Raw genomic sequence first — 23,748 nt, 5'->3', positions numbered from 1 at the left:
TTTCTGGAGGCAAGCCCAAACCTGAGGCCTATAAAAACCTATCTGTATACTTCACTGGCAGACCTGCAGTGAGCAAACACGCTGTTAAACTGGGTCTTGCCATAGCCAGTTGTCTCCTATGGAGGGCTGAGACTGTCTGGTGAGAAATAACATGTACGTAGCAAGTGAACTGGATAAAATGAACACGTCAAGGAGCAAAGTATTGATGGAATCATTTGCAAATGAATGAAATCCATATTGATGAGTCCATTACTTTGTTTTAACTGGTTTTGTGCTAATTAGCAGGGCAGTTTTGATTTTCGCAGTGATTACATTGAACTTCAATTTGCTTAATATTTTATTTCTCCATATTCTTGCCTCTGTTTGAAGGACCATGGCTTGTTGAGCCTGAGTAACCATGCACTGAGAAGCTGCTGTACCATTTGAGAGAGGTTTCCAAAATGGCAGGGTGCACTGGCTCCTTTTCAGGGGCAATGCACACACTGCTGTTGCAGCTTCTTGGACTACTGGAGGGGCACATCACCTTCCGGAGCTGGAAGAGTTTCCTAATATTGTGTAAAAGAGCAGTAAGCATATTCTTAAAAAATGCCAGTTCTGCCTGCACTGGTACAGTCTTCAGAAAGTCAATCTGGCAGCCTCAAGCAAGCAATCCAAACAGCTACATCCTCCTCTCTTACTTCTGAGATTATCATCATGTCTCAACAAGCTATGAGTACCCCCCACCAACTGACTAAACCACTTTCCAAAATAAGGTTGCAATAGAACTGTAATACAGTGATGGGGATAAATTCCATCCATCAAACAAACTGAACAAAATTATACAGGTATCACCTGAATTATTTCACATGGGCATGTTCATGAAGAGAAGAACTCTGGGTACATAGGAGACAGCAAAACAAAAACTCCCTTTGATATCAGTAGAGGACGAAAAGCTGACTGGCCATGGCCCATGTCCACCCATCACAACACACTGGGCTCAGCAGAAGGATGCATGTGCACACACACAAACTCCCTTCAGTATGTAAATCAACCTTTCCAAAGGGTAACCATGAAGATGTGCCCCCTTAGGGAGAGTTATTTTATAACACTGTCGATGAATCATACTCCATAGCAACAGCATATACCAGCTGTTAGACAAGAGGGACAGTACATCTGACCAGAACAGGAATTGCTATATGAGTTATCCACCATTACTGGGTAATAGGAAGCACTCTGAATCACCTTTGGCATTAGGCTGGCCCTTTGGAAATCTAGGCAGACACGGATACGTGGCACAGAACAGCATTTGCAGCTCAATCTACTTAACACATGGGATTGCCTGAATGAGACAACCTAGTTTTTAATTCAGCCTTCCAACTAAATTTAACCAAGTAACACAACATGTGGCAACAACTATGGCAACAACTATGATTAGTTGTCTTACATTAAATTGCTACGTTTTGAAAAGGAAACTACTTTTCTTTGGAGATGTGCAAGGTAAGACAGAAGGCAAAGAGAGTTGTAAGACCTTTTTTCTACTAGACAGGTTAAGTATTGTGGAGAAAGACGAAGCTTGCAGAGCAGAGGACTCTTCTGAAGGCTATTCTACTGCTGGCAGAGCAAGTCCTCTGAGGCCTCTTCCACCACACTCCCTCTTGCAAAAAAAGCTTACAGGCCCTCAGATAACCCTCTCCTTTTTGTTAATACTCCAATACAAGAGTCAAAGATTGAAGAATAAGAAAACTTGTTTTGAAAATTGTTTTTGAAGGAAAGAATTTCTGATATCAGTGAATGGACTTAAGTCTTCAAAAACTGTCAAAATCCATTCCCTTCTCCCACCCACGAGATTTTTAGCATGATAGTTCAGCTAAGTCTTTTTGTGCAGTTAAGCGTCACCAAACAGGCCAGTCCCAATCAAGTCATGCATCTCACTAAAATTTGTCATGAACAGCTGCAACCCTCCTCTTCCTCCAGTCACTGCTTTGCCAGTGCTGCAGTAACTGTCACCACTGCACCGAAACGGCTAACTCGGTCTTCACTCGCTGCTACAACAGCAGGACATTTTTTGCAGCCCATTTCAGAAACCACCCATCACTTTGCAGGACTATGTGGTACCTGCACTGTAGGGACAAAGACCACGCAGCCCTGAAAAGCACCACCTTGGCTGATGACAAGCTGCCTGCTAGCTTCAAAAGGAAAGAAAAAAAGATGGGTCTCAGCTGTTAGTCACTTCTAATACCACCGAACATTTTTGTGAATGTGGATGTAACTGAGCTTGTGCTTTCACAGCACAAACCAAGCCTTGTTGATAAGCTTGTGGTAAGTGACTCCGCATCAAAGCCATATCTCAAGAAAATGTAAATGCTGCACCCATTTAAAAAATACTGATTTGGTCTGTCAGAGGTTTAACATTAGTCTATCTTGTAGTACAAATACACATATATATACGGGGTAATCCCTATATGTCACCTATCTCAACAAACCCTCTTAGAAACATTTACCAAAAGCATCCCGCTAAATGTCTTTTTACTTCTTACCTCAGATTTTGAAATATGAATTTTATATTCAGAGTCCTAAGGCAGTGAAGAACATTATCTTGACTTATTATGAACACACACGCACACATACTGCCCCCCCCCCCCAAAAAAAAAATATTTCTTGTTTCATGTTTCCACAACATTCTGTTAGTGTCAAAATTCCTACCCTTAACATAAGTGAAAAGTTTGGAGAGATTTAGAGGATCACTCCTGGTGGAATAACAGGACTTGTGGAATAATGAGGCTCTTGAACAAGCATTAGAATCAGTTGTCGTGTACCATAAAAAAAAGCCACTGCACATTCTTCACCTGCAAGGGCCCTGGCACCAAATGAAGTAGTCTTCTTCACTCAGATCACTGACTAGACACCCCATGCAAAAGTTTATTATAGTTATTTAATTCTCAGAGCTGGTGCAGAAAAAGCACACACAAGAAGCCAATAAGTTTCCATGATTCTTCTTGAAGCTGTTGGCCATCAAGGTCATCGTCTTTCATTTAGGACTATCAGAAAACTCCGCTGAATTCTCATCTGGCAAGGGGAAAAAGGTCACAGAGAGTTGTGAGCCTGCAGAAGCTCCATTTTCTAACAACCTAGGTTATTTGGGGTCCCTTCAGCTGTGATTGAAGAGAGGAACTTGATCTACACATGCATCTGTACACACACACACTTCCCCACTAATATGGAGAAAGAACAACTACCACCACCCTCAGCCTCCCAGGCATTGTGCATCTTTGCTTTAAGGATTTTTGACAGCGTTGTAAAACTATTTGACTTTCAGCATCACCAATTCATCACTCTTCTGTTTGATAATCTTCTTTCCCTTATAACCTGGAAAAACTTTTGGGTCGCTTATTGGTTTTGCCTATTTTTTAGGCTACAGATGTCTCCTCCTCTACAAATTTCTGCACGTTTGCTTTTCCAAACAGCGGTCTGTATTCCAGTTTTAGCATGCTTTTTAACCTCAAGCTTTGTATCTGGGCTATTTTAATGCGGTGCACCAAACAAAAAACAAACCTAAAAGATAACCTTAACGTAGAAAGAGACTTGTGTTCATTGCCTTAAAGTCATTTCCTCTGGGTCCAACACAAGCACACATCATCTCCCTTAATCCAGGGCAGGAATCTCACACGCCCAGAGGCACACCCATGCCTACAGCTAAACTACATCACTCTTCCCCTGATTGCATTAAATTCCTCCTTTTTGTCAGCACATCTTACTAATCAGTATTTTGGATAGCACTAACAGAAAGCTCTCATTCTAGGACTGAGAACACAAACCCAGCAGGGAGCCCGCCTGTTTTCACAAGGAAGTTACCGACTCTTCTGTCTTGCTGTGTTGGTTGAAACTTGGCTTGCTTCGCAGAGGCATCTCAGATATATTCAAATATTATATTCAAATATACCTGAACAACTTGAGGTCTCTGCCTTTTTACCTTAAAAACTTTGAAGAGCTGGCATTCATCCCGACCAAAGCAACACACGTTTTACAAGGTTATTACAACAGCCTTCCTGCTCAGGCTTGAGCCTATGCCCTCCAATTTCCTTCTCCACCTCAATTTATCTTCCTCCAATTGAAATCACTGTTACAGCAGATGAGGTTTACCAAGTTTATCAAACAAAACCAGCAGCTCCTACGTGCACAGCTCCAAATTAACTCAAATGAAAGGCATTCATTTGCACACCGCTCGTCCCCTTCCCAATTAAAGCAACAACTGATGTGACAGGATGTTAGTCCCTCACCATCCCACTGGGCAGGCTGAAACCACTCGGCGCTGAACTAGTTCAGAAGTGTCCCACTGTATGTGTAAATAACTGCAGCTTTCACTGCCAACGCTTTCAGTGCCCTGTACAAGTAACACATTTCTTCCAGAAGACTGCAGGAAAGACAGAACATAAAGCTCCTCTGGACCCGCAGTCAATGCCATGCCAGGATTAAAATTCATGATTTAGACTCCCTTACTATACCCTTATTCTTCCAGACACAAACAACACTCCTGTGTAATGGGATGTGAAAACTCTTGGCTTCCTCTCGCAGCTCCCATGTAATCTCAGTTTTCCTTCTCTATACAGGCTTGATCAGATCAGATGCATTCTCCAGAGCACAGCTTGTGCAGGCACCCGCCTGGACAGCGCTGAGTACACAGACCGACCTCCGCAAGGAAGAAAATCCCTGCAGTGGCAGTGGCGTTGGACACGTGCCCAAATGTCCCAAACTGACTCAGAAGAAGGAAATGACCCACCATCACAACCAGGTCAAGAAGGCATTTCAGTCCTGACTCTCAAGTTTTTACGCCATTTGCTCAGCACTTTTCTTCACCTCTCTGCAGCTTTGAATGCTGCTGACTAGCAAAGGCAGGGGTTGAAACTGCTATGCCAGGGCTTGTTCCAGCTTGGCAAATTCAATTAAGTACAGCAGAAAAGTTCTCGGATACAGCCAAAGCTTCTTTGGCAAAACCAACTAAATCCATTGCTGTTTCTTTAAATTATTCTTCCACCATTTTTGCTCTCTTAAGTATCTCCCCCCGCCTTTTTTTTTTTTTTTTTTTTTTACAGGTGTAGAACATACAAAGACCACACAAAAAGAGACGACACAGAGGATCGTACAGCTACCACTGCAGCAAGTTCAATAGCTCCCAAGGAGCAGTATATACACATGTTGCCAAGAGCCCAGAGACCACAAACGGACCATGAAGAGCATATTAGCTTCTTAAACTCAACACTCATTTTAAATACATTGATAACACAACCACCTGGAAGTACTTGATGCATCATCATTGACTACTGCATCCCATTATGAAAATTTTTCTTAAATGAAACCCTTTCAATTTTAATCTGCTCCTCTTAAGCTAATGAAGACACTTTGGTGAAGCTCGTTGTGTCACCGTGTAGTTTAGTGGAAGAGAACCAAAAGATTCTCAGCTTTGATAATTCAAAGTTAACTGCATGAAAATGGTGAGCTTCCTCAAGCTCATTTCCAAGGGTCCCATATAGGTGCTAGAACTTCACATGGCAGGACCTGACAAGCCTTACCTTGGCAAGATATTTAAACTCCACAAAATGACTAGGTAAAGCACCCCGGATCCTGTATCAGTAGAAGCAGCCTGCAATCAGACTGCCTACTACGTATGAGCTCTGGTCTTTTTTTAAAAGTTGGGTACGCTGTCATTTAAGTTAATGCCATTGACCAGGAATGCCACTTCTCTGGGCCTCAGGTATTTATCCGGAGTGTGGAAGACCTCAGCTGCTCAGAAGTGAGACAGGGACTTCTGCTGTAAGCGGCCCTCCCTCAGCACAAGTGCTCCACACCAGCTGTAGAACCACCTCTGACAAAAATTTTCCTGCTGTGTTTGAGGATAGGATCTCCAAGGAATATAGATGCTGTCTTCACCTCTCGGGATGAACCCTGAGGAGTGCCACCCTTGGGGAATAAATGTGGAGGCTGGGAAGAGGTGGAAGAATTGACCCAGGTGAAGCCACACTGCTGGCACGGTTTCTGTAGGCAGTCAGGGGCTACTCTGCTGGAGCCATTAATGGACTTAGGAGGACAGCCTGGCAGAGAGGCAGGCTGTCTCCTCCCGCGGCAGAGAGCTTGGTACACAAGCAGGCCGCCACATCAAAGGCAGTCATTTTATTCATTTAATTCCCTAAAAAAAAAAACCCAACAAAACAAACCAAACCAAAAAACACACACACAAAAAACTTCCTCTATTCACAGCTGCCTGCACAGAAGAAAAGCCCTCCTCGCTCAAGCAGCGCTGGCTCAGGCGCAGAGCTGCGAGGCAAACCAGGGCAGGGAATCAGAGCTGGTCGCGCTGCTCGCCAGCTGATGGCCGTGTCTCCATCCGCCCAGCTGCGGGCTGGAGGGCAGGGCAGGATAGGCAAGCCAGCAGCCCGATCTCCCGTGCCAGCCCCCAGCACCACGCCGCTCGCCAGGGCTGGGAGCAAGTTTGGAGGAAAGGTTAATTCCAGGAACGGCCAGAAATGCGGCACTCTGACAATGAGAGCACGAGTCCCCACACAGCTTGCCAGCTTTCTGCTAGTGGATGGCAGCCGGCAGAAACAAAGAAAAAGTGTCGGTGGCAAACGCGGGTTCACAGGAGGATGCTGAGGTGCCCGGGACAGCTATGGAGGCAGGCCTTTCTGGTGCATCGCATGGGCTGTTGTGTTTGGGGGTGAGTGGGAGGTACCAGTTTCTTTTGGCTGCCACCACATTTTTAAGGTGACATTCATTGGTGGCATATTAACTCACCTGCCACAACGAGGGGAGCATTGCCCTTCCAGCCCCATACTGAGGGATGCATATGTGCACATGCACAGCTACAGCAGCCACACCAGTCACTCCTCTAGGAAAAAAAAAAAATCAACCAAACAAACAAAAAACCAAAAAACCAAAAAAAATGCACCATTAGAGTATTAGGAAGGACTGGATCACCCTACCACCACCCCCCCTCTATTGCATCAGGAGGGCAACTGGCTAAATAAATGGGCAGGACAGGATTGTGATCCAGGACCTCTTTATCAGTGCTGGCAGTCCTGTTCGTCTCCAGCTGGAAAGAAGAAAACTGCAGAGGCTTTACTCATTATTTTTGCTAAATCCTGCAGCAGGATGTTTTCCTGCCCTCCAGACCTGGATTGCGCAGCCCTGTGCTACCTCCAGTAGTTATACATAGAAACAAACAATTAACAGTTAGGTTAACATGTGGCACATAAATAGATTGTACTTGTCAGCATGTCTAAGCCCTACAGGTCGGCTGGCCGTTTTATTTAAGAGACTCTGCAGTGGGAATCACTGCAGGAAAGTAGGGCTTTCCAGTCTGGATTATAAGGGCAGAGTATGAGCAAATGTTTTTTTCTGTTGTTTTTAAGAGAGCACAAGACAAAACTTCAGCACAAGTGAAAAAACAAATGACAGCTGAATGTTATTTCTTCTCCAATCTGTGCCTTATATGCTTATGTATCAGAATAAATGCAAACAACCTTAATGCAGCCAGACACTGCATTTCAGAGAGCTTGGGTGGGGGCTGGATAGAAGAATAGAGCACTTGGGGGATGAGTACATGTGTTCTAAAATACTAGTACTTTGGAAGACATCAACCCATCACTAATGAGATTTGGATGTCCAGCTTGCCTGGGGGAGGGCAAAAGGGGAGTCCTGCTATTAATAAACCGTACTTAGTTTTGAAATTAAAAGCTCAAATACAAAGGCTCAGCAGTTCTCAAGGAAAAAAATCGAACTTTTTCAGCATGCAAGCTGCATCCCTTCTCCACAAAAACTTGCTTTTAGAAACAGATGGCAGCCTGCAAGACCTACAAGTCCTTTGTCTGGAGTGGCAAACTAGGCCCTATTGCCCATCAAAGTCAACCGTCACATTGTGAAGCACTGACCCTAACAAATCCATTATGTTTCTTTCTACCACAATGCTAAACCAGACAAAATGAGTCAGACTTAATGGGAAAGGGTGAGGGATTTTAAATCCCTTTCCCCCCCATCCCCACAAAAATAATGACAGAGGGAGAGTCCGCATTGACCCTTCACTTACGAGCCTTGCCATTAGGGCTGCCCGTTTGGGCCAGGCTGCCCCGAGAAGGATGTATTTGTGTTTGAAGCATTTACGTGGCGCTATGCAACGGCTTTGAAGTCTGCACACTATGTCAGTCAAACTACCCGCACAGTCAAGAGCGAATATCCCGAACAGGAAAGAAAGGCCCTTATGCTAGCTGAATAATTAGGTCTGATGCGCTTTGTAGTTTCTCAGCCCTCCCTTCTCGGCTCTGCTGAAGTGCTATGCAGATACACAACACAGAGACGGAGAAAGCTCTTCACAGGTAGCTGCAAGGAAGATAATATAATGTTTTTTCTCTTATGTCAGCTGAACCCAGGCAATGGAAAGAGAAATGTGAAGAGATAGGAGCTCATATCAAAGAGCTGCTGCCTTCAGTCAAGGGAGGAAACAACAGAGAAGCCTGCTGAGGAGATGATGGACAGGGCGATGGTGTGGAAACAAAGCCTTTTCCCTGCTATGGGTATTTGGTGCATCTTGACACACAAAAGGGAACACCCATCGCTGGTACCATCAGCGGACACCTCCCAGCAAGGAATATTTTTGTCAAAGAGAAAATCTCTCTCAATAACAGTGGGTCCAGTTTATGAACGATCCAACTGCTTTCATCTTGCATATTTAAAAACAAGATACAACAAAAAAAGTCTATGTCCTCAGAGCAACAGATTGGCTGGATTCTTCACACACTCATAGAAATTGCACCCCATCCCCCTTTACTGGTTTTCATTGGCATAAAACAATCTCTCAAGGACATGGCAACGACAACGCTGAAATTCAAAGCGTAGAGATCAAACACACAAAGCTGACGCTCATTACGGCTAAATTATGTCACCTATCTGAAGGCTCAAGCTTATTATTTAAGACAATACAATAGTCATTAATCACAGCCATTGTGCATTGCTCGGAAGGTGTCTAGAAAGCTAAAGAATACAATGGAGATTTATTATACTACAGTGCCAGTTTTAATTACACGGTTTTCTTCTCAGGATCTCGCTGCTTGTAGTTCACCACCTGTTTGCACCAGAGGACCTGAAATAAAGACGTGCCGGCCCTCGAGGCTAGGCATGCAAGAGAGGGCTTGTGCTGAGCTTTTGCTATCACTGTTGTAGCAGAAAACCAGTGGGCAAAGAGAAGAGACTGTTTCGGGGGCCGCTAGCTGGCAAATCACTTACGTAGAGCTATTGTTTTTCTTGAGATGTTTTAAACTTCCAGTTCCTTTGAATATGCATTTATGTGCAGAAGTACACCACTGAGCCCAAGCACAAGGAGAAACAACTTGCTGCCTTCTTCCTAAAGCTGCAGCACAAAGATTCATGCCCTCATCAACACAACAATGTATTTAAGCAGTATGTCTGTCTGCTGGCAGCCTTCTGAGTTTGCATTTTCTTCTATAAATATTTAACATAGAAGAACTGTTCATGTTACCCACTTTGCCCAAAGTGTTTTGACAGCCATGCTCACCACATGACAATGATGCTCTATTTAACACTGCAGCTGCAGACAGGAGGATTTGGTTTCAGTTTTATACAATATTGTGAAACCAATGACCTCCCACAAAACAAACCAGATAATACATTTTTAAAGGAGTAGAATTTAAATGCATTAGCAAGACAATTATCAGTAAGGCACTGCAAGAAAGGAAAACAGAAATTTAAGTCCTGAATGCAAAAGTTTGCTTAAATTTAGCTGCAATCCCTTTTTTATTAAACATATTTAGAACGTGAAAATAAAAGACAATCAACCCTGCAAATGCTAAGTAGCCTCCTGAAATGGTTTCTCTTAAGGTTAGAATAATTTCCAAACTTTCTGGACCGCAAATTATCATCAGCCCTCAGAGATCTCTACACACTTTTACCAACCAGTTAATTGAATCCACTCAAAAGAAGATGGCTCAGTGGACCACTTGGCCGGCCCTGAGGGAGGTTTGGCCTCAACCTCTCTCTAAGGTTCTAAGACTCAACACAGTCTAGCAGTGACTAACCAAGAGTCAGCCTTTCACATCTGAAGATCACTACATTTTTCAGGTGGAGAAAGTTCAGGGAAACAAACCAAAACAAAACGGCTTAAATAACCCAGCCACTCAAAATAACACAAACCAGCTCTGTTAGTGACATGGGGAAGCATTTTGAAATGCTCACTTTAACATGGAATCACTTAAGCACTGCTTGGAAAACATATGTAGAGGTAACATAAGAAAGAGAAACAGAGTCAGCAACATCTATCCTTTCTGATTTTCCCCACTGGCCCCTGAGCGTAGTCTCGGTTACCCGGGGGCTCATTAATACACTCATGTATTACAAGCTTGCTGGAAGCATGGAGTGATGCCACTTCGGTATGAGCAGATTAATCGAGCGTGGATTCCCAACCGCCCACTGTACTGCAACGCAATGCCATCTCCTTCTAAGCCATTTCAGTGGACAGATTCAGCTGAATATTGCCATTTACTTCCAAGACAACTCATAAACGCAGAGTGATTAGCCATCCCTTGCAGTGCCTTTTACTGGAGTTACTCAAAATTTACTACAGTTTTATGACTCCTTATGTGTCATTAGCACTTTAATAAATCAGAATACAGTTCTTAGTTCTTAACAATATTATCAGAAATGTCAGAATAGCTTTTTAGAACAATAAAGCATGAGAATGAGCTGATTTGTTTTTAAATGTAGGAAGGAGGAAGATTAAGAAGCAAAAAGAAAGCAGAGAACCCCCCTCCCCAGCACATTCTGCTACTGTGTCTCCCATTCAGTCCATTTTGAAAAAAAATAGTGCTTTTCCACAGACACATCTCTCGGATGCAATAGCACCAACACAGCCCAGCCCCTACATCCTTTCATTGAGCTGGAGGAAGGACCTGGACCAGTAAACAACCATCCTTGCATTGCTATTTATTGCCAAACATAGCTTTGCTCCCACCTGTTACCACATTGTAGGAGCTGTAGAAGAATTGCTCCCTTAACAAATACTCTTCATTGGAGACTGAGAAGGAAAGACTAAGGAAGATGGAATTAACACAGCTGTATGGTTTCACAGGTCTGAGTGAAGAGTGCTAGGAATTATGCGACAGGACACCAGGACAGAAATCACGGTCCTCTCATCTGCAGCTCCTTTTGCTCACACAAGCCTGTTAGCTCTGATCTTCCCTCCTTCCCCCTCAATACCATGAGTTACCCTGCAGTCGTTGACCCACCAGATGGGCAGGAGGCAATGCACGCTCTGCTCGGATCCCATCTATGCGGCTGTCAATTAGCCTGCCAGGATACCCACGTGGAGGGGCCTCTCTTGCTTTATAAAGTGCTGTTGCTTTTCCCATAGCCTTTGTATTACTGGAAGGTTAATTAGGATCTCTGCTCTAGCTGAAGGGACTTCACCAAAAAAACCACGCTATCTTTCCAATTTCACCTCTGACAAAATTAAATTGACCTATGGGCTCAGAAGTTGGTAGATAAGGATACAGATTGTTTTGGGAGGTTGTTTTTTTGACTTTTTTGAAAAAGGAAAACAGGTCTAGTGTGATCACATTATGAATCACACAAGCCTGAGTTTTGAGTGTGATAATACTACACTATTAACAACACAGATGGTCTGCTGCTTAGTGTCAACTTCCCTTTTGAGCTATTCAGTGCACCACAAGCAATGCTAGGACAGAAGTCATTCTTATGAAATGCTGACAAAATATTAATCAGTAACTGAAACCCAAGACAGATTTTGAATCGCAAATAGTTTTCAAATCTTCACCACTATGAAATATAATATATCTTGGACACTTCACTGTGATAGTTGCTCCAAGCAATTCAGTCTCGGCTCTGGGACAGACCTAAATCTGTGCCTTTTCTCCCCAGATCCTGGACAAACGCCTCTTCCAGCGCTAGCACAGACCTGCAGGCAATGAGCATGAATACATCCAGGCCCAAGACAAGATGTTTTCTCATTCTTATTCCCGCCGAAAGCACAAGAGCTGAACTAATCGGGGCCCCGAGCCCTTGGGTCACAGCCAGGGCACCCGCGCCGGGGACCTCAGCTCTTTCTCACCTGCTGACCAGGACAAAGCAGGGCTGAGGGGTCCAAGCTCATTAAGGCAGAGTTTTCATGGGAAGTTCAGTTCACATTAAGCTAGAGGGTTGTGGGCTTTTTTGTTGTTTTTTTAACTGTGTTAGACAGCAATTTTTAACAGGGTTTCTTCTTCCCCCTCCCAACTCACCACCCTGCAGGCAGCTCCAAGAAGAAAGAAAACAAAGACAGGGGCATAGAAATGATAGCAAGTTATTAACCAGAACTGCTATTGTGAAAGTTAACATCTTCCATCACTATTCCCCTTTTGCTAAGTAGGACAGCAGACCACAGCCACATCTGCCTCACCCTATGCAGATGTTCATATTTACACAGGGAAAAAATGATTACTTAATAGCATTCCTTAAACTGGGATTCTTTAGTTCTTAGTAATTTCTCAATTTGAGATAGAAACACTAGGCTACACATCCCTGCTTGAACTAAAAGAGTCAAACAACATCTGCTCTCACACTCGCTAAAGCCAGAGTCAACGTATTTACAAATGCTAGTCAGACAAACCTGTCTTGAATAGCATCATCTTGGGAAAAGGCTAAACACCTAATTCATCTGTGCTGAATAACTGCTATCCTGATTTCCAGAGGTAAATATTCTCCCTTAATAGATTCATAACAATAGTCATTAGAGACAAAGGTTGACAACCCAAAAAGGGGTGCATTAGAGTAGTACCGTTCTTCCTGGCCTTGACATTCTTGAAGTGTTTACAAGGCAAAACGTACAGCAGAATACACCCTTCAAAGCTCTGTGACAGAGCATACATCAACCGCCAGTCATTTTACAAAGAACCTGGCAGTTTTTAAGCATTGTGAGTCATGACCAGCCATTTAATCTTCATGATTACACAAAATTTTAGGGGTTTGGGTGTTTTTGGTGTTTTGTTTTTGTTTGGGTTTTTTTGTTTGTTTTTTTAAATAAAATGTGAGAATTCTGCCCCAAATATTTGGTGCTGTGTGTTTTCAAATTGTTATACTGGAAGAATAAACAAAATGAGAAAGCACAACATCTACATTACAAAAAGTCCCATCGTAGAAACTGTGCAACAGCCTTTCAACTCTCCCACACCAAGCAGCATCACAGCCAAGAGGAAGTCTATGTTAACAGAGCTGTTGTTTTGTTTTTAAGCATAAAATTGTTCTTAATTTTAAATTCATGTCAGAGTATTGCACAGCATAAAGCACACAAGAATACCAAGTGGGAATACTGATGGAAAAATAGCATTGTGTGAATAACTAACTAATCAGCAAATCCTTCCCTCCCTCAGCAATGAAAAACCAAATATTTACTCAATTGTGTATTGCATTCTTTGCTCAAATAATTCATAGTTTGAATTGGGGGAAAAAAAAAACAAAACCCTCTCCTTTTTCCAAAACATCTCATGGGAATCCAGAGGGACCAGCAGAAGGTATTTACACCATCTGACTGAATTCACTTCAGCAGCAACCTGGACAAAAAGCAGGAGAGATGCACTCCTAAATCACGGATTTGGAAGCTCCAGACAGTCTCCAGGCCAGCGAGAACCTGGGCTCCAGAACCCAGATATCTAAAGTCAGTATAAGCAATACCTATTTGGACTGTGGCAGCATCCTCCTCTCTCAGCAGGCTCCAGCTGCATCCCAAATGTCAGTCAGTCCAAAGCAGACTGCTCGGTCCATTTGATCAATATTTCATTGAGAAACTACCAGTTAAGTGAGCACTTTGTTTCATCATTTCATTACAAAGAGCTCAGCCCTCTTGTCTTTCAGTCACAAGAGACTCGAAGCACCTCTTACACCTGGGCAGCCCCATGTAAGGGACATCCATGGTGACACTTGCTTTTTCCTTGTAACTATAGTTACCGCTAACACAGGTAACATTGCATTACATCGCATGCCAGCGCATGCCAATCAGTTTGTACGTGAAAATAGCTATGCATGGAAACGAGCATAGATTTATATAGATGCTAAGGGGAAAATGCAAATTTATACAAATAATTTCAGTCATCCATGAAAAGCAGCAGCCACTACACACCCATGAGAGCTGAGCTTTGCTTTTTTTTTTTTTTAATCCTGTCATTGTTTACACAGAATAGTGTTTCAGATTAAGCCCCCTTACCCTTCCACATGTTAGTCTTTAACATGACAAGAGAATACCAAGAAGGGGGCGGACAGAGGATTCTTCTAGCTTTCATGCTGTGCAACCCACCACTCACACAGCTTCAAAGCATGATTTGACTCCATTTGATATAAAGCTTATTTTAAAAAAAATTTGCTTCTAAGTCTCCGAATTATTATTGCAATTTGATTAATAGTATGACTGTAAAGCAAAGCCAAGTTCATGCTCCGAGGGGGGAGGGGGTGGCGGGAACCTCACTCTCCAAGAGTGACATATTTAAACATTGCCTCTGAACATAAACCAAGAACTGCTGACATTTTTGTATGAAATTGTGAAGGTTGCTCTCCAGTGAGAGGACAACTTTTCTTTGCAGATCCACCAAAACCAGACACTTCCACCCCCCAATATTACATTCTCCTAAGAGTTAATTTTTGTACTATCACTCGAAGCAGATCACTGAGATCTAGCAAGGTCCTTCAAGCCTATTCTACACGGAGTATATATTCGCAAGGGAATACTCCTTCCATTTCACTCTTTAAACATCTGTTTGGATGTTTTGATGTAATTTTTCATGGATTGGGTTGGTAGGTGGAGGAAAGAGGAAGAACCAAACCCCCATACCTTGAAAGAGCACGACTTCACATTTCTAGTGAGGCACCTTCATCAAGCCTAGGGCACCCTAATGAGAAAGCTCTCAGCTAAGATATAATGATCAGACAGATGAGTAAAACTATCTTTGATTCCAAGCAAGGAGTACAAATTGAGTTGTTTCTATTTTCATACTGGTAATGTAACAGAAGCTTCTTCCAGCCATGCCAGTATCTGACACTTCATCAGTCTGTCACACATTAGTCATCTCCCCAGTATATGTCTTTTATTGTGATGACCCATCACCATTTCTTCCCCAATTACTTCTGAGATTATCAATACAGCTAATGTGACCAAAATACCACAGTGAAGGCCTACTGTTTCCCGACCAAATTTGTTTTTCCTCAATGTAATTTTTCATACCATACATATTTTTTGCTATTTTCTGTTCAAGAGGTAGATAATGAAAAAAAAAAATGCATAGGTTATTTATACACACAAACTTTATGAAGGTTCATATATTTTGTCTGCTGCAGTTCCTCTCCATACACACAAGATATGGCTGAACAAGCTACTTGTAAAATTCTTCTCACATACGTGAGTGGTCCTACATGACCTCAAATAGCATCAGCCAAGCACCACAGCATTAACTGGATCAAAGTGCACATGCTGGTGTTTGTTTTTTTTCCCCACTTCATTCACATTTCTCATTGACTCCAACCCTCACTACAGCAGATCAGCAACTGCAGCGGGGAGCAGCATGCCAGCCGCGTCTCCAGCGTCAGCCTACGCAGAGGCTTTGTGGGCTGTACATTTGCCAGCATGTTTCAGGGACGAGCTGGCATTAAGGACAACTTGATTAGTCCATGACAAGCAGGTGAAAGAAGGCAGGCAAGAGAGCCCTGACACCCTTGTCCTGCTGGCTTGCATGCATCACAACCTCTCTCTCCTGAAGCAGCTCATTTTGGAGGTATTCCTAGGGCTAGCTCTGCACTGGCATAGGAATGCTGTGGGCACAGTGTCAGGGTGCTGGCACAGCTCCTGCAGCGCTGGTAAATCGTTCTGGCGAGGACAGAAGGGCTTCACGGGCAAACGGCTGAGCAGAGAAATCAATGCTACAGTCACGCACTGCCCTGAGCAATTCTGACATATTTACAGTTTCTGCTCTACCGTTTTCAGAGGAGCTGATATCGTTTTCCCTCAGATCCCGCCATCCTCCAGTGCCATGAGGACCACTGCGGAGGCAGATGCCAACACGGGAGCCTCTCCATTGGCAACAGGGACCTTCACCTCCAATGTAGGCTCAAAAACACCATCTCTCCTCACGCTCCCTACCAACACCCATCCACGATGCGGCCCGATCCGGCACTGCCGCGCTCTTCAGAACGTGAGCACGTTTGCCAAGGCAGGCGGCTGCAGCCACAGGGACCCCGGCTCTCCCCAGCCACCGCACCCCTAAGCCACCAGGATGAGGCCAGCAGTGACTTCAAGCTGACGCGCAGAAACAAGATTAGCGTTGGATTTAGGTCGTTCTTATAAAGGAGAGCAGTTCAACCACTCTACCTGCCAGCACTTTGATTACTGCTGTGGTTTACACTGCGTGAAGGAAAAAGGCTACCTACTGCAATATTAACAGACTAGTTACTAGGATTTTCACTGAAAAAAACCCCTCACGTACACAGTCACACCTTCTTCTTCTGTGCTACCGCAACAGCTGCTGGCAGCGAAACAGCCTCCAAGAGTGCAAGTGGGTTTAGTTTTTCTAAGCGGAAATTAAAACAGCAGCTTATCTGGCAAAAAAGTACAAGAAATTCTCTTTGGTTTAATATTAGTAAATCAATGCTATTGATAGGAATAATGATGTTTTTCCAAACCAATCAATACCTTATTTTCAAAGGAATACAGTATAAAAAAACTGAGATGAAGGCAAATGTATAACATAATAGTCACACAAGGGTTGGGGGAGCATTTAAATCCAGTGTCTTTCTGGCATATATAAAGAATGAAAGCGCTATTAATAAAGCATAGTAATACATCACAGCCATTAGCAATTCCACAAATGGTCTGTTATCCAAGTAAGCAAGAGAGTTACTCCTTATTAAAGGTTATTGTAACTGGAGATGATACTTGCCAATAACATTGACAATTCTTTATAAAAAGCACTGTTTCCTTTGGCTGCAGAAATCCTCCTACAGGAGCTAAGTCTTTAACGTATATTTCAGAAATCTATTTAAAAAAAACATCTGTGTGGTGTTAGAATGGAATTCTTTTTTTCCCCAGTAGCAAAAAGAAAAAAAAAGTTTAAAAATAAACCATTACAGCAACTATCCATGCCACTACCTTTAAAGATGTAGAAGAGAGCAGAAACATTATTTCTATTTCAGTATCAAGTCGAGGTTGCATGGAAGCAGGGATTACCTCCATACTCCCTGTAACTAGAAACGCAGCACTTACGCAGACTAAGATCAGAAGATTTGTGTTCACATGAACAAAATATTAACCCAGCTTAGATTTTTATCAAACAGGTTTCCTAAATGTACATCCCGTGTTTCCTTGTTTATTATTACAATTTACAGAAAACAACAGTTACTTCAATAAGCCAGCTACTCCATCCAATCCCTCATCCATGAGACTTGCTTATTCCAGCCATAAAGTCAGAAGATTTAGAGCTGCATTTGAGCATCACTTCTTAAGGGGGACAGGAGAAATGCTTGAGTCCCATCCCTCCCATAACCCCGCTAACGATCAGAAATCCTAAACAATCTACTACAACCGCTTCTGAGGTGCAAGTTAAGTTTTGTTAAGTTGTAGGGCATAAGCCATCTCTCCTCTACCCATATCACTCTCGTCCACATCCAGGTTACTTAACCTGGACAATCCCTCTAAAAATGCTTTGTGCAACTCTGGACTGTACTTAAAAGTGGAAAGCAAAACTCCTGTAGCCTGCTTTTCATTTGTGGCAACTGAGTAAGTCATGAACAGGAACTGCAACTGTTTAGATATTCCTGGTCAAGGGAAATTTCTTAGTCTATTTCCAGTAACCTAGGGAAAAACCCAATTAACTTACTTTCAGAAAAGCCACGTACACAAGAAGTTGTATCGCTGTAGTAATGCCACCAAGTTTTCTGGCACGGCAGGGTGACTCTGCATGAAGGAAGCACGATGGAGAACCGCATGGGCTGTGGGGAGGTTCTGCAAGGCGTGAGCGCACAGATGCCAAGCACAGGCAAGGACGAAAAAGTCCTTTAGCTTTCTAAAAATAAGAGCCTGCTAGATAAGAAGCACAGTTAGCCAGACTGCAATGAGCCCTGTTTTGTTTTCAACATTATGAAATGAAGTAACATTTCATTGGGGGGAAATTAATTACCGATATCTGCATATTTGCAGGCAAACAGCATGAGGTAGAAATAGTGTTTATTTTCCACAAGACACTCAACATTTCCAGTGAGCATGACCAGTAAGCACTCTCAGCTTAGCTGGTCATAAAGAAAAAAAAAAAAAGACAAGACAATTTGATCTTAAAAGTAGAGTAATGAAGCTTTCTACAGCTTTAAAGTATACATTGAACAAAGACAAGAGGCCTACGACAACTCCACCAACATTCACATTCTGAGACACAGAAGGCATCATCCAACATGGTCCTTCAGGCCCCGTTCCCATGTCGGCTTACTGCATCCTCTCTCCCTCTAAAACACTCCGGCAACAGCATCCTCAATGGAGCACAGACTAGTCCTTCCACTTGGGAATGAAACACCCATCTGTAATTCTCCTTCTCTCTCTACTTTCCTCCAGAGCACTAAATTACTTCCCCAATAAAGCATATTTAATTTTCTTCTTAATTGACTCACAGTTATGTTGGATTTTTCTAAATTGTAGTTTGTGACACTCTGTAACATAATATTAAAAAATTTAATATGCTCTCAAAATGTAAAAGCTGCTACAGCCAGAAAAATTTTATGCCTTGTACACACACTTATAAAGTTCACATAGTATGACAAAATATGCAATAGAAACAATTTAATGACCGATTGGGCCTTTTTGTTTAAGGCAATATTAATTATTTACTATAACAAGTTCATTTAAGCATATGCAATTCCAGAGCTGATAGTCTCAGAATGGCTTTACCTGAAAGAAGTAGGCATGAAGATGAAAGTGAACTGAAACGTATTTTCCATCAGCCCTGAACATGAGAGAAAAGCTCCCTTCATCCTATTTTAGTGGAGTTCAACAGGGCACAGAAACCAATACTGAAATTTTCATGCTTTTCAAGATATTCCACATCAAATACCCTGCTTTTCTTTTCTGACCTCTCCAACTATTAAGTGCCAAGAAATCTTTCGATAGTTTCCTTTCCTCCCTCAAGTCCCTAGAAAGATTTTTTTTCTTCCATCCTTGACTGAGAGCTTTGTGACAGTGTCGTAAGTGTTTTGACAGCATTATAATCCATACGCTACTTTGCTGTGTGCCTGGATACGCTACCAAGTTGAACAATAGGTAAACAGCTTTTTACTTTTCAAAATTAATTCACTTAAAAAACCAAAATTAATCCACTTGAAAAGCCAGCTGTGGAGCAATTTCCTATTAAAAAATAAACAGGAAAATCTGTACCAGAAAATAACATACATGCAAAATAAAAAAAATAAGCAAAATGAACCATTTGCATAGTGGAAAATTCTCATCTACCAAATTTATTTTAAGCACCGAGCATCCACAGGAACAAGAACTATAAAGCAAGTCACTCTTCCCTAAAAGCACGTCAAGACCTTATACAATTTTAAAACCTTGATTTTATTTCATTTTGTGAACAGACCTAACAACCCTACAATAAGAATTAAAAAGGTAGTTCTTTACCCTGCCTCCAAGAGCATCATCAAAAGATTTCACTTCATGTCTGATGCATTAGATGGGTGTTTTGGGTTTTTTTGTTTGGGCTTTTTTTTTTTTTTAAAACTGCAGAGGTTTTACATAGAAAGAGATTTTGGGCTTTGGCCATCAGGCAAGGAAAGCCTTCACACAGGGGTGGGTCCCAGGCTGTCCCCAGTGAAGGGAGGGTGCAGGTCGGGGAGCTCCAGATGATGACTTACCGGCAGCCCCTTGGCACGCCAGGTGCCCTGGCAAGGGGTGTCTGTGCCTTAGCTGATCATCAGCAAATCCATCTGGAAGCTGAAAATCCCTGAGGGATTTTGTAACTGCTGCTTCTCTGTTCAGAGGAGAGGCCCCAGAGCAGCAGAAGAGCTCCTCTCATCTCCTCGTGCTCCTCTGCTCAGCCCCAGCGCAGCTCCATGCAGCCGGACCTGGCTTGAGCAAGGCGCTTTGTGTAAGCTAGCTGCTAAGGGACTCGCAGGTTTGGAGATAAGCAGGTTCTTAATTACTTTTTTGCTAAATTGGGGATGATCTGCACTGCAGATTAAGTCACAGCAACTTTTCATTGATGCGTGACTTACCTCAACAAGCTCTTTAAGCACAAGGCTAGCAAGAGGGAAAGCTATCACAGCTACATAATTCAATACTGAAAGAACAGGATCATTTCTTTCTACAAAATGATGTAAAAGCATTTTTAGGAAGAAATAGCCCTCATTTGTGGGTTTCCTGTGATACAATGGACTTTCTGTTCCCTCGAGCATCTTTCTCCACACCTATTCCGGTTACGAACTCAATCCTGGTAGCGCAGTTTTTGAAACTTGCAACACAGATTTCGATATGAGATCTCACTAGTGCCTGCCTACAATGGCATTAATACCCCCCCAAGCTTTAACAGAAATGTTTTCGCAGCTACATCTAAAAGCAGAGCTAATTTTTCCACAGCTGCATTATATTCGTGGCTCACAGCACTCCCTGTTCTTCCCTAATATTTCCAACTGCTGAGCTCCCAGCTGATAGCAGAAAGCTCTTGTCACGAGTCCCTAAAAATATAACATTGCTCAGTGTCAATATTAAGTCCCATCATATTTCTGTTACTCCACTTCTTCCTCTATCATATCTCAACCCTCTTAGGTATTAAGAATGCCTCCCAAATTGGCAAATTTTTGCATGCTCAAACCATACTGCTGGACCTTGCCTAGTTTAAACCAGTTACAAAGACATTTTGACTTTTTATTTCCTATGGGGGGGGAAGGAGAAAATAAAAAAAAAAAGAAGCCCCACTTGCTTTAAAAACAACTACTTGTGGTAATTTGTCTTTGAATTTATTCATGGCTGCATTATATTTTAGAAATGGGCATATCCCTAGATGTGCTAAAATATCTTTCTTTTACTGAAAAATGTTTCTTAGTGAAAAGAGAGAGACTTTCTTTAGCTTTGAAATCTGATTAGCGTTGCTGGAACAGCTCAGCTACACCTACTGAATGACTGTAAAAGTTGAGCCCTGTAGCTAAGCCACTACACTGCAGGAACCCACTGCGCTCAGACTGTCCTCAAGCAGCGCTCCCCAAGAACACACCTGCGCATCTCACTGTGAAAAGGAGCAGAAATCAGCAAAGGACAAGTTTGAAAGTCTGGGTACTCATTAGGGAAGGCACAGCCTGCCAGCCAACACTGCTTTAAAAATAGTTTATTTTCAGATAGAAGAGTCAGAGATGACTCAAAGTTTAAGTAGCTGAAACCCCAGTAGCTCATATTATGCAAATCAAACCCTGTATGCCACCAGCTGGGAGATGGGTCACGAGCCAGGAGTTTTCTACTAAAAGCAGCAAAACTGAAAACATACAATTGCGGTCACTAGTACATGTGAAAAAGCAAACAGAGATTAAAGCACATTTGGCTAATGCTTCAACTTGGAGATCCCAGGGCTACCTCCAGTGTGCACTCACTGCGAAGGGAAAAGATTTAGGTACCCCAGGTTAAGATAAAGCGCCTTGGAATGTCAGGTGCATGTATCCACCCATTTTACAGGTGACAAAAATATGAACTTCAACCAGGGTACGTCGATCAGTGATGTAGATCATCAAGTCTTTCTCTTACACAAGCAGAAGGCGCCGTACTTCCTGACGCAATAGCAGCAGAGCCCTCGCCAGGATCCCATCGCCAGGCAGAGGTGCCCACCGTGACAGCTACAGCTGCCTTCAACTTCGGTCATGCACACCTCGTTTGTCCGCAGTGCGAATGCATAGGAACGGTCAAACATACGCGTGTAAGGGCTTTCAAACTCGTAACTCAGCGAGGAAACATTTAGCTTCCATGCAATTAAGCCCCGTTATTAAGCTTATAGTTGGTCTAATTGTATGTGTAAAAACTGACTTAAACAGTTGCTTTTACACAAACACAAGTGACATTTAGGAAGGCATACTGCCTTTTCCCAACATTATCAGCTCAAATCCAGTCACAAACCCTCCAAAAAAATAAATATTTTAGAAAATGAGTTCGATCCCATAGTAATAATTTTGTTCTCTGATTCTGCAGCATTTTGGGGGGTGGAGGGGCAAGAAAGGATGCAGGAAGACTCTTTCTGAGTAGACATAAGATGTGAATAGAGCAGCATAATTAAAGATGAGACTCCATTAATTTATTCAGTTCTTCCCAGATCCACCCCCCCGCCACTTCCCAGTGTCAACAGGGAAGCAAATGCATCTGCCCCCCCAGAAAGCTCGGTCATTCGGCCCCCCTCCATTCCGTAACCCTCGGTACCCTTCTCCCGCCGGTCGCACCCCGCTGGCCGCGGCTGAGCCGCTGCACCCACCCGCCGAGGGCGGGCCGGGGCTGCCTTGCCCCTTCCACCCTTGGGGACCCGGTCCAACGGCGGCCGGCGGAGCCCGGCCTGCGGGGGAGGGCGCATCCCGGCGGCCGCCCGGCAAACGCCCCCCGCCGCCAGGCGGGAGCTGCCCTTCGGGGGATGCTCCGCCAGCCCTCCGGCGGATGCTCCATCGCTCCAAGTGGCGCCTTCCCTGCTCCCTCCCGGCTCGGCGACCCCCCCCCGCCCTTCGCCCCCTCCTCAGGGGGAGCAGACATTTTGAAGCAGCGGATCCCAAACGCCCGCCGGGCCGCGGCGAGCCGCAGCGGTGCGGCTGCGGGCGAGGCCGCCGCGCCGCGCCCGGCCCCGGCGGCGCCGCTCACCTGCCAGCTCGTCGGGCTCCAGCCCGCTCTCCGCGTCGATGCCGCACAGCACGAAGTAGTGGGCGAAGCGGCAGGGCGCCGCGCCGGGCCCGGGGGCGCCGCTCCCGCTCATCCCGCCGGCGGCGGCGGCGGCGGCTCCCTGCGGCAGCGCGGCTCTGCGCGGCGGCGGGGGCGCGCCCACGGGACGGTCACGGCGCGCCGCCCCCCATCCCCGGCGGTGGCGCGCAGGCCGCGGCGGGCGGGCGGGCACCGAGCGGCGGCTGCTGCGGCGGCGGCGGCGGCGGCGGCGGCGGGCGGGCACCGGGCGGCCCCGCTGTCAGCTGAGCGGGGTGGGGGGAGCGGGGCGGTGCGCGCTGGCGGCCCGCCCCCGCGGGGCATTTAAACCCCGGGCAGCCGCGGCGGTGCCTCCCCCCGCTCCGCTCCCGGGCCGTGGCGGGGCGTTTCCGGCCCTTATCGGCGTTTTGGGCGTGAGGGCTGCGGGAGAGCCCTGGGCGGCCTCGCGCCTCTTCTTTGCCACACGGTCTTGCCACAACGGGCGATTAATGCTTCCTCCCCCCATCGTCACCCCCGGGGTGAGCGTCGGGGAGGTCGGCTTTCAGCCACACAAAGCCCGCGGGGGATGTTGCCGCTGGGAGGGAGCGCCGGGAGCGCCACAGCCAGAAGGGGCCGAGCATCAGCCGGCGCCCGGGCTGTGCCCAGCGTTTTCCGCCGGAGTCCTGCGGGGGGAAATGGCTTTTTCTTCTCCCGACCCGCGCGTCGAAACAACAACAAACCCTCCCCAGTGAGGGTCTGCTGACAGAGGGGGAAGGGGGCCGATGGACGGCTTTTGTCTGGTCTCCGTCCCTGCGCCGTGATTGACGTTAATCGTACCACGTCAA

At 44.7% G+C, this 23,748-nt stretch overlaps 1 protein-coding gene across 6 annotated transcripts in view; it reads right to left on the bottom strand.

Annotated features, from left to right (window-relative positions):
- DENND5B (DENN domain containing 5B) overlaps window positions 1-22,982 on the bottom strand; it is a 115,434-nt gene extending 92,452 nt beyond the window's left edge. For all 6 annotated transcript variants that reach the window (XM_059815913.1, XM_059815915.1, XM_059815916.1 and 3 more), the window contains exon 1: window positions 22,871-22,982. In XM_059815913.1, the coding sequence (XP_059671896.1) occupies window positions 22,871-22,982 (112 nt within the window). The remainder of the gene's footprint in view (window positions 1-22,870) is intronic.
- Window positions 22,983-23,748: the final 766 nt, after the last annotated feature.

This window comes from Gavia stellata, chromosome 4 (assembly GCF_030936135.1).
Source record: "Gavia stellata isolate bGavSte3 chromosome 4, bGavSte3.hap2, whole genome shotgun sequence".
In the NCBI taxonomy this organism is placed as follows: Eukaryota; Metazoa; Chordata; class Aves; order Gaviiformes; family Gaviidae; genus Gavia; species Gavia stellata.
Note: the sequence above shows the minus strand (reverse complement) of the source record. Positions and strands in the feature narration are given on the sequence as shown.